Source organism: Lissotriton helveticus, chromosome 4_1, assembly GCF_964261635.1.
Source record: "Lissotriton helveticus chromosome 4_1, aLisHel1.1, whole genome shotgun sequence".
In the NCBI taxonomy this organism is placed as follows: Eukaryota; Metazoa; Chordata; class Amphibia; order Caudata; family Salamandridae; genus Lissotriton; species Lissotriton helveticus.
In genome coordinates, this window is record NC_136063.1 from 707,527,537 (window position 1) to 707,542,664 (window position 15,128).

Genomic DNA, 15,128 nt, shown 5'->3' on the forward strand with positions numbered 1-15,128 from the left:
TATTTTTTCGCTAACTTGCTATTATAAATTACAGAGCACTCGTTCATGGACTCCTTTGTGTTGACCAGATTACGATCCCTGCTGCGAGCCTCGTTCCCTACGTTCCCCCTAGCTCCCGAGGAGGCGTCCCCACTCACCTTTCTAATTCAGCATCCCTCGGGTGCTCATTTAGTTTCCAAATTATATCATATGTGCAGTGCTTTCCTCCCTTCCCTCGACGCCAAGGTACGATCTGCATGGGAAGCTGATCTGGGCTATCCTGTCTCTGATGAGCAGTGGAAGTGGTGTTGCAGGGCTACTAAAGAAGTCTCCCTTAATAGCAGGCATAAGATCTTACACCTTAAATTTTTGCGTAGACTGTACCATACCCCAGCGCGCTCACACAGAATTGATCCTGAACGTCCCCACATCTGCCCCAAGTGCAAAGCACCGTTCGCAGACTTCGCGCACCTGTCCTGGACTTGCCCACTGATATAGGATTATTGGTCCCAGGTCCACTGCACGTTTAGTGATATGTTGCACTTAGATCTTGTCCCCACCCTTGAAATTGCCCTCCTGGGCTATGTTGCCAACATCCCATGTGGTGTGCGTAGACTTGCGGCACTGGGATTTAATGTTGGCTAAGCGTGAGGTGGCACTGTTATGGTGTGATTGACGCCCTCCGAAACATGGATCTTGGCTCAGGAGTTTGGCCTGCTGCAACACTAACAGTGAGGAATTTTCAACAATGGTCCCCTTTACATCTAGACCCATTGACATCTGGGGCCCATATCGCACATACATCACCAAAACTATGGCTGATCGCCAAGCACGTCTGGATCATCACATTGTCCCTGTGAGGATAGGTTGAAGTGTTGTGCATGGTTTCATTTTTGTAATTTGTATTGTATGTTCCTCAGACCACTGTTACTCCCCTGATAGATGTGTATGGTACATCTGGAATCATTGTTTATTGTGTTTTCCGTCAATTGACAACGGGACGGGTTTGATGTTCTCCCCTCCTCCCTAGGTGCTTCCCTAACATTTATTTCCTCCCCCCTGCTTTTTATTTCCCTTTTGATATTTGTGGTGTGCCGTATTCTATCGACTCCTCACTGCTGATTGCCGCAATGTTTCAGTCCTTTAAACAACCTATGACTGGGTCAATTGTATTATATGAGTATGCTCGGCCTCTCGTTATTTTATCCATGTGATAATATGGGACACAATGCTACACAACTATTTGCTTCATTTTTGTTTTAAAAAAAAATAAATAAATAAAGATTTTAAAAAAACAAAAAAAACTTGCTATTATAAATCCCATCTCCCTTCTTTCGTTCTTTTGAGGGCACTATGAGGGAATTCATTTGGAGAAGGTAACATGTAACGACCCAATTATCGGCATGTATCGGACGAACGATAACACACACATAGGAGACGTGCATCCTAGGCCTATTCCGCCATAGTAGAGGGCAGAGTGTCACTTCTTGCTTTATTGATTTAGGGCTATTGACGGCCTAGTGTTTAATTACCAGGTGGTGGAAGTTACCTAAACCTCCCCCTACATTAGCCTGGAAGCGATCGCTTTTGGTATGGACTCAAGCTGAAAGCAGCGCACTGCATAAGGAAGACACCTTGGACTGCTCAAGATCCCAGTTCCTGCCACCTGGGACACTATCCTACATGATTTCCATAATGAACAACACCCAAAGTCTGACCACTCAACTACCACTGACAAGGCAGAAACGCCAGGCACAGTGTCTCAAACTGAAGAGTAGCCAATACATGCAAGGAATGATGGTGTCATGCTGGACCCTCGCACAAGTCCAGGTCCTACTGGGTTAAACGAAGGATAATGTGCAAGCTGCTGAATCCTTTCTTTTTTTTTATTTCAACATATTTTTATTGATTTTTCACATATAGTCAACAACGCTTTGTTGTTACAGGGTGGCAGCCCAAACTGGCTGTGTTTGTCGAGGTTACAGCTCCACAGTAAATATGTTAGGCTGTCCCCCTATCCACTGTCCCAGAGAGAATAAGAATGGGTGAAAAAGGGAAAGGATAGAGAGAGAAGAGATAGTATTCAAGAATTTTACTACCTTCGTGTTTGTGATCTGATCTTGTGGGGGTGTGGTTTAAGGGCCTTTTGTGCCCTGAGAGCTGGAAGAAGATGCGTGGGGTGGGTCGGAAAGACCCGAGGTGGGCAGAGTTATTCCTCCATTATTTTGTCCTCCCCCTTCACCCTTTCTGATGATGGTTACTACTGCCGATAATCTCACTGCCAGTCTTTGCCCAAGGCTACCGCGCGCGTGGAAGGCCCCACGTCGGGAACCATACACGCATCAAATAATGGCTTCTGCCCCTGGTGAATCCTACACTTCTGAGCATCACAAGTACTCCAACGCACGTTTATTGCGGCACTTGTCACCCAAATCTTGGACGTACTTTGCATCATTTTGCTAACTAACATATGTTCTTTCTCATGCAATCATGATGTATGTTTGGCGAATATTAATACGGAAAGGTAAACCCTCTACTATATTTATGTACTTTTTTGAAAAACAATAAACAGATTCAAACAAAATGAAATAGAGTCAACAAAGTGACCTTTGGTTCTCCGTGAGGTCACATTGAGATGTTATGATCCTAGCACCGGGGCCACCTTATGGGAAAATACTCACTACACAACAGAACCATTATTTTGTTTTAATTCTGTGCACATTACATACCAAGGTCCTAAACTATCAAAAAGTGAAGTGTTGTCACAGCTTCCCGAAAAACTCTTAGTCTTAGACTGCCACATCATATGGAAAACCGTAGCTGAAGTGTGCCTATGGAACGGTTCCACACAAGTGAGTGTAGATCAAAGAAATGTGGGTTTAGTGTCGGTTATACAGCGGCCTTCCTTCTTCAGGTCATCTTCTTGCATAGAACGGATAATTACTGATCCTCTTCAGTTCCCCATTTTAGCGCAGATCATTACTGATAAATTCTTCAAAAATAAAGAAAGTGAAGGAAGGAAGGAAGACCAAAAATGACAGAAGGAGGCAGTATTAGCACCTGACATGTAATCACTCTGCATAGCTCTTCATTTGCTGTCGGTGGCAGGTGCTACTCTACTCAGTCCATTTCCCTAGAGGGGTCAAATATATCTATGTAAGGGGGAGGAGGTTTGAATTAATTGGATGATTTTTACCCTGACACAGAACACTAACGTATTATTACTATTTTTTTTTCGACACACCACGATTACACTTTCAAAAATAAATTGACAGCTTGACGTAGTCTATAATAAATGTTCCACATATAAATCAGTAACAATCAATACCACAGTTTTCCTGGCCGAAACACTAACCACCTCAGGTGGCTAACATCTCAAATGAGAGCATAACAAGCTAGGCTCAAAACCAAGAAAAACTAAAAGGAAGCAGCTAAGAGACAAGCGTTCTTCATGTGTATGCCCAGGATTTGGACCAACACACCCTGCATAATACATCCGCCCCACCTCTCCTGCTTAAGACTCATCTACTCAAGCAGTAAATAATGAGACCCTGATACAAGGTTCTCCTTGCACATCACTGTGTATACCACAGTGTACACCAAGTCACATTGTTCCTTACCCTCCTGGCCTTGCCACTGGCTCATAATCCGCTCCATTGCTTCCTACCTAGGTTTGCGGTATAGAAGTCCCACTTCAAACATACATACACACACGCAAATGTAATGCATGCAAATACACAATAGGGAAAATAAATGCGTTTATGGTGCTTGGACTGATTTGCCTTGTTAATTTACTATAATTAATATAACGTGTACTTTGACTTTATATAACTGACTTTTCCTGAGAATTATCAGGGAATTTCTTGATAGTTTTATTTTCAATAACACATGTAAACATGTTGCATGGGAAATAGAACGACACATGCCATCCATGTAGTCCTTCCCCAGACATACAAATAATGGATCTCCCACCAATGAATTCAGGGATTAAGTTGGGGCAGTAGGTTATGCTTTCTTAGTGATGTGTAGTATCCTTAAACCAGTTCAAAATGCTCAGGAGAGACAGAAGAAGGCTTAAGTGAACAGGTAACATTGACAGAGGGAGTAGGCTTGAGGGAAAAAGGAGGCAGGATAAGCAAAAGGAAGAAGATATATGTATGTACTGGACAATTCTATAGTAGGATCACAATCAAATGTACATATCTAACTCGTGTTATTTGAAGAGCACGTCATATTTATTGCATACTTAAACACGTGTTATCACTTGGACAGCCATGAGCCCGCTCACCTTCACTGCTCTTCTCCTCAACGAGAGGGCCAGGTTTGTTGAGAGACTGTGCTATGTTTGGGGGATGCCGTTCAGAAGTCTCTAAGCCCAAAGTCAAGACATCATTCTCTTCACAAGACAGATCACTGTCGCTGGTGATACACACAATCTCGTCAGGAGGAGTGCCTGTTTAAAAACACAAATTAAACTAATAATCAAAATGTACCAAATGCCAAAATATCCCTCTTTGCTAACGCAGACAAGAGTACACTCTGCCAGAGCAAGCCAGGAGTTGACATATTTCGGATTTTGAAAAGTCATTCAATGTGCCACTACAACAAGGCAAAGATCTGCGTAAGAGAGGTTTCCAAACTTTAGAAATGGGATAGTATGTGTAACCACTGTCATACATTTACTCGAAAAATAAAATAGCATTAATAAAAAACACATTTTCTAAGGAAAGGTCCACCCTCAAGGTATTAGGCACTTTATAAACGTAGTATAGAGAGGGCATTGCCATCCACAAAGACAGATAGACACATCCTCCCCCCCCCCCCCCCCCAAAAAGAGAAATTAATCTTATGTAAATTAGGGAAATGTAATGCCCTCCTTCAGTCAAGAAGTGCATGTGCCAGCATAGAGTCAGATAACACTACAAAAGTGGGAGGCATGTCAAAGTATACCGCAAAGGGAGGTGTAAAAGATGCAGTTGAAACAGTTGGAGGAATAGAGGGACAAATTAAAATGTTGCAAATACGAAATATAAAATGGCAACATGTCAAGTGAAGGGAAATGAATTGTGGGACTGGCGCATATCACAGATACAAATGAAATGAGGTAAAGCATGCTGTACTACGATCAAACAAATGAAAAGCGAAGGAGGTAGGTGAAAGTGTGTGTGTATATATGTGTGTATATATATATATATTCAACAAAAAAGCAAAGGTTAGCAGGACGTTATAGTTAGAGAATAGAATTATAAAAATCTTAGAAATTCACTGAAAAAACAAAGGGCAGTTATAGTTAAGGAATAGGATTATAAAAACCTTAGGAATTCACTGAAAAAAACAAAGGTTACAGGGATGTTTAAGTTTGGCTGCCATTTCACTTGTACAAAACCAGAGAAATTCACAAGTTATAGTTATCTGAGCTAACTATGACTCGCGCCGCACTGCTTATGACCTCACATATTAAATCACTCATGACATGGTCAGTGACTTCACTGATGACATCTCAAATGACATCACTGATGGTATCATTCACAGAATCTCTGAGGCACCCACTCAAACCCCAATGTAACCATTAATACACCCACTCCAACTTTCACACTACCATTGTCAAAGCCCTTGACATGTCCATACCAGTACTTACACACCCTCTCAATCATTCATAGGTCTCCATACACATCCACTCAGTCACCCATACAGCTACTCCTACACCAACTCATTCACTAATACAGCCACTGATGTATCCACTCATACACCCATACAGCCACTCACACACTGCCAGTCACTACAGGTTTATTACTTCACTCTTTAAGGTCATATTTTTATCAGGAGATTGTTAAAAAACAATATTTTAACCCAATTTTCCATGTTCACGAGTATTCTGAGTATCGTGAAGACGTCGGTAACAGCAATGATTGCGCTATTTTTTATAAAGTGTAAAACACATATGCACAAATTTTACAGTATTTTAAACACTAGGGGTTTAATAGTGGATTGTTTGAGATCCTTTTTCAAGGTAGTTTGTATAAAACTAATCTGTAAAATCCATCTTCTGTTTTCGAAGTGACGCTGCGGATACACCGATATCCGCGACGGTTAATGGGGGGCTTCGCTAGCAGTCGCAGCGACGTCGCCAATATCGCACAATTAAAAAAAATCTATTTTGGACACATAACTTGTGCCACTAATGACCCCAAATATCAAACATTGAGTCAGAGTACCTCTACCCTGATCCCTTTTGTCACTTTTGTGTTTTGTTATGCTATGCTATGTTTTGTTATGCTATGCTGGTGAGGGTGGGTGAGTGAGGGAGAGGGTGTGTGAGGGAAAGGGTGTGTGAGGGAGAGGGTGTGTGAGGGAGAGGGTGTGTTAGGGAGAGGGTGTATGAGGGTGAGGGTTGTGAGGGTGAGGGGGTGTGAGGGTGAGTGAGGGAGGGTGAGGGGGTGTGAGGGTGAGTGAGGGTGTGCGAGGGTGAGTGGGTGAGAGGGTGGGTGAGGGGTGTGAGGGGTGTGAGGGGTGTGAGGGTGTGTGAGGGTGAGGGGTGTGAGGGTGTGTGAGGGTGAGGGGGGTGAGGGTGAGGTAGGGTGAGGGGGTGAGGGTGAGGTGGTGTGAGGGTGAAGGGGTGTGAGGGTGAGGGTGTGGGTGTGTGAGGGTGAGGGGGTGTGAGGGGGTGTGAGGTTGGGTGAGGGGGTGTGTGAGGGTGTGGGGTTGTGAGGGTGAGGTGGTGTGAGGGTGAGGGAGTGGGGCGTGTGAGGGTGAGGGGGTGAGGGGGTGAGGCGGTGTGAGGTTGAGGGTGTGAGGGTGAGGGGGTGAGGGGTTGTGTGAGGGGGTGTGGGGGTGAGGGGGTGTGAGGGTGAAGGGGTGTGAAGATGACGGGGTGTGAAGGTGAAGGAGGTGAGGGGGTAGGGGTTTGAGGGTGAGGGTGTGTGAGGGTGAGGTTGTGTGAGGGTGAGAGGGTGTGTGAGGGGGTGGATGAGGGTGTGAGGGGGTGTGAGGGTGAGGGGGTGTGAGGGTGAGGGGATGTGAGGGTGAGGGTGTGAGGGTGAGGGTGTGTGTGAGGGTGTGTGAGGGTGAAAGGGTGTGTGAGGGTGAGAGGGTGAGTGGGGGTAAGGGTGTGTGAGGGTGAGGGGTGTGAGGGTAAGTGTGAGGGTGAGGGGGTGTGAGAGAGGGGGGGTGAGGGGTTGTAAGGGTGAGGGGGTGTGGGCGTGTGAGGGGGTGAGGGTGAGGGGGTGTGAGGTTAAGAGGGGGTGTGAGGGTAAGAGGGTGGGTGAGGGTGAGAGGGTGTGTGAGGGTGAGGGGGTGTGAGGGTGGGTCAGGGGCAGGCATTGGACATTGAGGGACACAAGCACGGAGCACTGAGAGGAGCAGGCACGGAGCAGTGAAGGACACTGGTTTGGGGCAGTGTGGGTCATGCTCTTATAGTACTGAGACCCACTCATGGTGCATTTGGAAACATTCTCAGGCTCACAACAAGAACTGCCATTGAGCACATCCTTTTACAACTGAAAATGATTTACATCTCATTAGTTTCTATTTCTACGGGCTCACACAGTCACAAAATAGGTCCCTTCATTCTTAAGCACCTAAGTGCTCAAGGCAAATCACTGAACTCGTTTTGGTGGAAAATTAGAAATACTAAATATTAGGTGTAGAAGTTCTATCTTGCAGTTTTTACTGCTGACTCAATTTCTTTTGAACTTTCAACAACCCCAATTTGATTGGACAGCAAGGCCCTAGTTACTTTTCAAGCAGAGGACAGGCTAATGTACCACACTTTTGGGTCTTTCTTAAACTCTTTGGCACCATTTAAGCAGCAGAGCTCCACAATGCTCCATATAAGAATGGCACAGGGGTTTGGGAGCTAAGCAAGCTGGAAGCAATCTCGGTATCGGCCTTCCTGACCGGATGACACATGTATCACCAGATGGCTCGATGAGGGGAGAACAGTTTCTAAGATTGCAAACCCGTACAAAGAACATTGGCGCCTCTTTTCCTTTATTTTGACAAGAAACAATAAGAACAGGAAATAACACGCATTGGCAAAGCTAGTAGGGTTCACCTTTAGCTTTGCAAACGTATTAGCTTTTCCAATGCCTTTTTTTGACAATGCCATTCAGCATCAGCAATACCAAAAAATGGTTATTGCCGATGCTGAACAGTGTTTGCAAATTTGAAAAAGTGCAATGGTGCATAAGCGCACGGGTCACCATGCATGCATGGCTCATGTTGGTGGGCGAGCCCAGCATTATCAAACATGTGTCTTGATAAAGTAGCTACTTTGTTTTTTGTTTACCATTTCAAAATGGCACACTTATTTTGAAACCGTGAACAAGAAAAAACATGAAATAAGCATTTTTGCTAGAACGGTGCAGCCCACCAAAAAACTGCTGGGTCCAAAAAAAGTTTTCAAAAAAAGATACAGCGAAAGATGAGCAACAGTGGAATGGATGTAATGAGCAATGGGGTTGGTAGGGGGCAGTAACAGAGGAGCTTCGATGGTGAAATGAAAAATATTTAAAAGAAATTAGGAGGAGCCTAGCTCGAGGACGGAATGGCCGCCTTTTAGCTCGGCTCCGTCGGCCCTCCGACTGACTCCTGCACTGCGACGCTACTTCCATACAGAATTTGAATTTTAAAGACCCACTCTTACTCACCGTCTGGTCCGGAGGTTCCTGTGTGCTGTGGATCCGCAGCTGTGCCCTCGGTGAGATTGGGGCCTCCGGGCACTCAAGACCGGGACCTCGCCTGCGGGACCCGACTGGCAGACAAGAGAATCCTGCGGGACCCGACCGGCGGAGAAGAGATTGCCGGCCCCGGCCGCGAAAGTGAGCCACTGGTGGGAACCATTGTGCGTGTGCCCCGGAGATCCTGAACCGGCCCCGATGACTGGGCCGTGCGGCTGGAGGGGGACGAGAAGTGTTGGGGGCTGACCGTGTGAAGGGGTCCCTTCGCCTTTGTCCTGTCTGGCGATCCTGAACCCCGCGCCTGGCTCTCGTCTGTGGGGCCTGCCACTGTTCGGAGGGGACCCCCCCATCGGGCGCTCGCATATCCTGTGCCGGTGAGGCCGTTGTTGGGGGCCTCCGGAGATCCGTAAAGTCCTACATTTGGGAACTGTTGGGGGCCCACGGTGGAGTGTGGGGCGGCGAAACTCACAAGATGGCTACCGACGACGTGGGGGGTGCTCTGCTCTGCACCGACGCTCCTTACCGGCCGGATTGTGCGGAGGCCTGGGTGTGTACTCGAGCGCCCACGCCCGGAGATGTCCTGGACGCCTTGATGTCATTGTACGCTGTCTTGGCCCCCGGTGCCTCTGCCGACCCCATGCGGCTCGCCGCCATTTTGGGCCGCCGCTCTTTCACGCACCCCTGTCGTCCTGCTGCCGCCATTGCTTCGCCCCCTTCGGCTGCGCCAGGAGTTGCTGTCGTTGTTCTTCGGCCGCTTGATGGGCCGGTGACTTTTGACCCTCTGCTTCCTCGCCGCCTGGATTTCGAGGACTTCCACACGACGTGGAGATCTGCTCCTTCCCGGGTGCCTGGGACTCATGGTGGGCCGCTGTTTGCTCCTGCTTCGTTGGATTCGAACTTTTGTTCTGGAGGGGTACCTTTGTGTTGTCGAATTGCGCGCCTGGACTCCGGCTTGCCTTTGCTTGCCCTGTCATTATTGCTACAATTGACTTGCTTAATTGACTTTTTGTATTCCCTCCGTCCGAAGGCTCTACCTGATTTATATCACTGCCGTGACTCTGGACTACGTTATGATTATTTTGTGCTGGGTGGTCCGCTCCACATTGTCCTTTATTGGGTTGGTTTCGTGGTCAGGAAGGGTTGGGGGTGAGTTGCACGACATGATAGTTTGCTGATCTACCTGCCCGTTGCATTGATGTTTGTGCTCCCGACACGGTGAAACGTTACAATCTCTCCCTCCTCCCCCTCCCTGTGGTTCTTGTTGTATGTGAAGGTGTAGTACTGATTTGATACTTATTCATTAGTTGGTCGGGGGAGGGTCGTGGCCGAATGTGTTTGCTCATATCCTCTGGCTCCTCCCTCACATTTTCTTTTTGTTTTGTGTTTCTTTTCCTCCTCTTTTTGTCTTCTTCCTCTACTTTTCCTCTTTTGACTATATTTCGGGTTTCGGATTAGGGCGACGGGCACGCTGTTTGGAGGGTAGGCCGTAGCCTTCTGCAGGGGTGCGGGGTGGGACGGGTGGGTGGGGCCTTTCGGATGTTTTCTTTTGGTTCTATGGCCCTTTTCTATCCCTTTATAGCGGTGCCGCTTCTGTCCTCGCTTCTCAGGCATGGGTGGGTTGAGGTCTGTTGCTACGCCATTTTTCTCGGTTTCGACGCTTTGTCGCGACTGCCATACCCTTCTTTTTGCCAGCTTCCACTTTCTTCTGTACTATCAGCCGCGGGTTGCCTGGCCCGGGGCGGCGCCCATCTTGCACGATTGTGTTTTTCTTTTTCTTTTTCTTTATTTTGTTCTTCTCCCTTCCTTTCCCCCCTTTTCTGTCCCCTTTTTTGGTTTCCTCCCCCTTGTTTCCTCTTATTTTTTTCCCCTTCCCTTCTTTCCCCCCTCCCCCCCCTTTCCCCCCCCCTTCCCCCCCTCTTTCCCAGGCTCGTATTGAGAGACGTGAGCTCGACTCGTACAGTTCTCTGCTCCCATTGCCTTCGTTAGCGTGTTTTTGGGTGGGGGTCATGATATCTTGGTAGCACTTGTATGCTTCTCCACTGTATTTTGCGTTTGTTTTGTGTTACGGTCGTATCGTGCCCTTACATCCTCCTCCCCCCCCAAGCCCCCCCCTCCTTTCGTTTTGGCATGGGTGTAATCCTGTTTTTGGGGTTTTTCTGTATTTGTGAGTCAGCCATGAGCCTTATCCCCTTATTATAAAATAGACCTCATTGATCCTGATATTGGGCCGTTATTGCCGCTTATCCCATCTTTGGCATTGTTCAATTGTGTATGCTTGCTTGCCAACTGGCCTTGTGTTGCTTATTTTGATTATTGATCGTCTTTGACTGGTGGCCGGCCGGATTGGTTGTAGGCCCACACATGTTTATCCTAATGATGCAAATAAAGGTCTTCAAAAAAAAAGAAAAGGAATTGAAACAAGTTTGAATGCAGTTAAAGGGTACAATTTCGAAAAATGCTTACATTTTTCTTGGGGAAAGACAGGTTTATGTTTTATGTTTAGGACCTGCAATACAAACAGAGGTCATACACAATTTGAACTGGGGTCCGATGTCAGGCACCGGTTGAAGCTTAGCAGAGGAAAGGCAGCGCTGGGTAACCATGCCAGCATTCCGATTCACGAGCAGATGGTTCTGTTTATGACCTGCGGAGCGTGTGAAGTGGCTGGTGGCAAATGGAATCAAAGCGGCCGCGGACGCTTTGATGTTCTTGTCTTGTCTTGCTTTGTGGTAGGGGGAGCGAATTCCTGTGCACGCGCCTGGCTCACATGAACTGTACGCGATCCGCAGTGGGTAGACTTTTTAGGTCTCCTTACTATAAACCTCGCCTACTATCCCTTCAGGATGGAATAGACGAGACCTAAAAATAGTATTTCCTATTATAAATATTGATCATGTATAAATAATAATTGTGTGCAATATTAAAAATCATTGGATTCATTTATGGCTGCTAACCTTATATCCATAATAAATAGCATTGCATTGTTGAAGCTACAAATTGTGTATCTAGTACTGTTTTATCACATCCTGACTCATCAAAATGGATACAAACGTCTACATTCAATTACTAGCTCGTGCTTATATGTGTTTTGTTTTACACAAATGTATGTAGCTGCTTATTACTCAGCCACATGCATTATATTTAAAGTTGATTTGTGCCGTTACCTGTGAATTCAAACAAATCTATTTGTACCTTATATACCAATTTGCTTATTTCACTTACAACCAATCCATTTTCACAAAATTGAACAATTAGACTGCTTTGTGTCCTTATTACACAACCCCTAATAGAGTGCTCACTGCATATTAAAGTGCAGCTAATTCTATTTTTCGCCATCTACTGAAGCCTCCTAACAGCAGAATATCATGCTGACAAAATGTGTAAGATCACATAGATCAATTACCAAAAGATCAATGGTTATTCCAATGTTCAAATACATAAACTTATATAAAAACTCTAATTCATACCGATCGATTAATAACATATTAAAGTGCTAAAGTGGAATTGACAGAGACCAAATCCATATTGTTAAAGTGACCTGTGCTTACCATATCCAATATTTTGCTGTTATTACATTTCCAAACATTGTTGTTTTACAGAGCGTTGTTTTTCGTTGGATATGTCAAATGTAACAATATTTAGGATACCCTCATGTGCACCCTATAACTACAGTCTAGAAACAATTTTCAGAAAAGCCATATCCAATTAAAATCATAAAGATGATGGAGATCTTCACTCATGTTTAACCCATTCAGCATTTTTGTATCCAATTCCAATATGAATTTCGATTCCACCTGCCGCAATAATCTCTCCCTGTTCCCACCTCTTCTTAATACAGGTACTACCCCAATAACAAAATATTTAAAATCCTTTAAGTTGCTCTGATGGACAAGTTTAAGGTGTCTCGCTACAGGGTACGTGGGATCAGGATTTACAATAGCCCTGATAAGTTGTAGAATTCTGTTATGCACTTGCAGTTTAGAACTCCCCACATATTTTAGTCCATAGGGACATTCAAGTACATATACAGCAAATTATGTCCTACATGTGTAATGCCCTTTAATGTGGACTTGTTTATCACAGAATGCAGTCGTATATTTTTTGCATGTTGACCCCAAGTTTACAGGTTCAATATGAACTGCATCTGAAAAACCCATTTCTAGGGGACAACCAATTCCGACTAGAACTTACTTCAGGGCTACAGCTTACCAAAGAATCTCTCATCGATGGTGCAAGTGTAAAGATCAGGGAGGGTCTATCTGGGAGGATTTGACTTGATGTGATATCCGTCAATACAATAGGCATTGTGTGTTAATCATCTTTCTTATTTGCCTTTCTTGCTTACAACAAGCCATAATTAATCTAAAATCTTGTGGTTTTTCAATTTGGGAGTTTCTATGTCAGCTGGTTCAAAATCGTTTGGGACATTAAATAGTATAGCATCTATTGGTTGGGCATTGGCTTTTAACCTGGCTTTGCTCAAACTCATGGTGTTATAACCACGTGCTATGAATCTATCTGTTGCTTCATTTTGACATTCTCTCAGATCAGTCTCCGAACTACATATCCTTTGTATTCTTAGATATTATTTCTCCTACAGGATAGTCTGAATAAAGTGCCAAGGATGTGAAATTTTAGCATGGAGGATCGAATTTACAGCCGTTATTTTTCTATGTAATTTGGATTCTACTCGGTCCTTACTAATATAAAGGTGTACATCAAAAAACTCAAATCGACTGATTACTGATCTGTGCCACGAACTAAAGATTCAAATAATTCACGTTGATTTGTTTTGCAAAAGACATGGCGCACTCTTCCCCTCCCCTCCAAATAATAAAAACATAATCGATGAACCTCCAACATCTTATCATATGACTATTCCACAACTGGCTAAATTGTACCTTGAGGACCTGCTCCTCCCTCTAGCCCGCGTGAAGACATGGCTATCTGGGGGAGAAGCAGGCCTCCATAGCCACCCCTCTAATCTGTTGGAATACCGCTTTATTGAATAGGAAATAGTTGTTTGTCAGACACAAACTGATCATTTCAATTAACATCAAATTGTGGTCATAGAGGCCTATCGGTCTTCTGCTTAAGAAATACTTTACTGCCTTTAAGCCATAATCGTGTCATATACTCGTGTACAATGATGTAATGTCCATAGCTATGAATAAATGATCTTCCTTCCACATTAAGTTGTGCATTTTTCTGAGGAAATCCCCTGTGTCTTTGATATACGATGGTAAACCAGACACGAAATCCTGTGGATAGTAGTCCACATATTTCGAGATTTACTCAAACAAACTGTGTCTTGCAGAAATTATGGGTCGCCAGGGTACAGGTGTCGTTCCTTTATGTACTTTAGGAATAAAATACAATCCTGGTGCTATGTTATATTAAATAGTATTTGTAAGTGCTCTGCTACTCAAAGGAGTGTCCCGGCGCTGTGGGGTGAAAAAAATGATTTCGTGCAGTGTGACCACCCCAATTAGAAATTACATCTGAAATAGCCAAGTTTTAAGTGCTTTCCTGAATGCCAGGAGATTATGCATTAGTTTTAGTTCCACCGGAAGCTTATTCCAATGTAAGCGAGCCTGAACCGAAAAGAGCGCCCCCCAATCCGCACTCGTGGTATTTAGGAACCTGAGCCAGCTGAAGGGATGAGGACCTTAAGGTACGACTAAGACAGTAAAACTGGATTCTGTTCCTGATGTATCCAGCACCAATGCCATGGAGGGCCTTAAGTGCCAGACCATGGACTTAAAATAGATCCTCTTGCGAATTGGGAGCCAATGCAAAGAGTGCAGACAAGAGGACGTCCGTGCTCTTGGGCCCAGCAAATTAATTGCTCTGGCTGCTGCATTTTGGGCTACTTGCAGTCATGACAATAGGTACTCTGGCAGTCCCAGGTACAGAATATTGACGTAGTCCAGCTTGGAGATTATTAGTGCTTGAACTACCATTTTTCTGTGAGTGATGGGAAGAAGTGGGATAAACTGTTTTAACATTTTCAGCATGTCAAAGCAGGAACCTGCCACAGTCTGAATCTGGGCCTGCATAGACAGTTTCTCGTCCAACTTCACCCCTACATGTTTGACAATGTTGACTGAGGTGAGAGGGGGTGACATATCAGCTGGCCACCAGTTCTGCCAGACCATGCTCGGAGGGTGTCCGAAGAAAATAATCTCTGACTTTTCGGGATTACATTTGAGCTGATTGTCCTGTAACCAAGAGAACACTTTGGTCAGGCAAGAGTTGATCAAAGCTCCATTAAAAACAGCCTCTTTATTGCAAATGAAAAGCAGCTGCTTATCATCAGCATACGATACTATTTTAGCACCCTATGCCTCAGCCAGAGACACCAGTGGAGTCATATAAATGTTAAAAAGAGTAGGGCTTAGAATTGAGCCCTGTGGTACTCCCACATCCAAAGGGGGGATAGGGGCTGCAAAAGGTGGGGACCAGACTATT

The 15,128-nt window shown here is 45.0% G+C and overlaps 1 protein-coding gene across 3 annotated transcripts in view; it reads right to left on the reverse strand.

Moving 5' to 3' along the window:
• SPIDR (scaffold protein involved in DNA repair) overlaps positions 1–15,128 on the reverse strand; it is a 2,204,159-nt gene that overhangs the window by 2,054,773 nt on the left and 134,258 nt on the right. For all 3 annotated transcript variants that reach the window (XM_078687327.1, XM_078687328.1, XM_078687326.1), the window contains exon 4: positions 4,268–4,432. In XM_078687327.1, the coding sequence (XP_078543453.1) occupies positions 4,268–4,432 (165 nt within the window). The remainder of the gene's footprint in view (positions 1–4,267; positions 4,433–15,128) is intronic.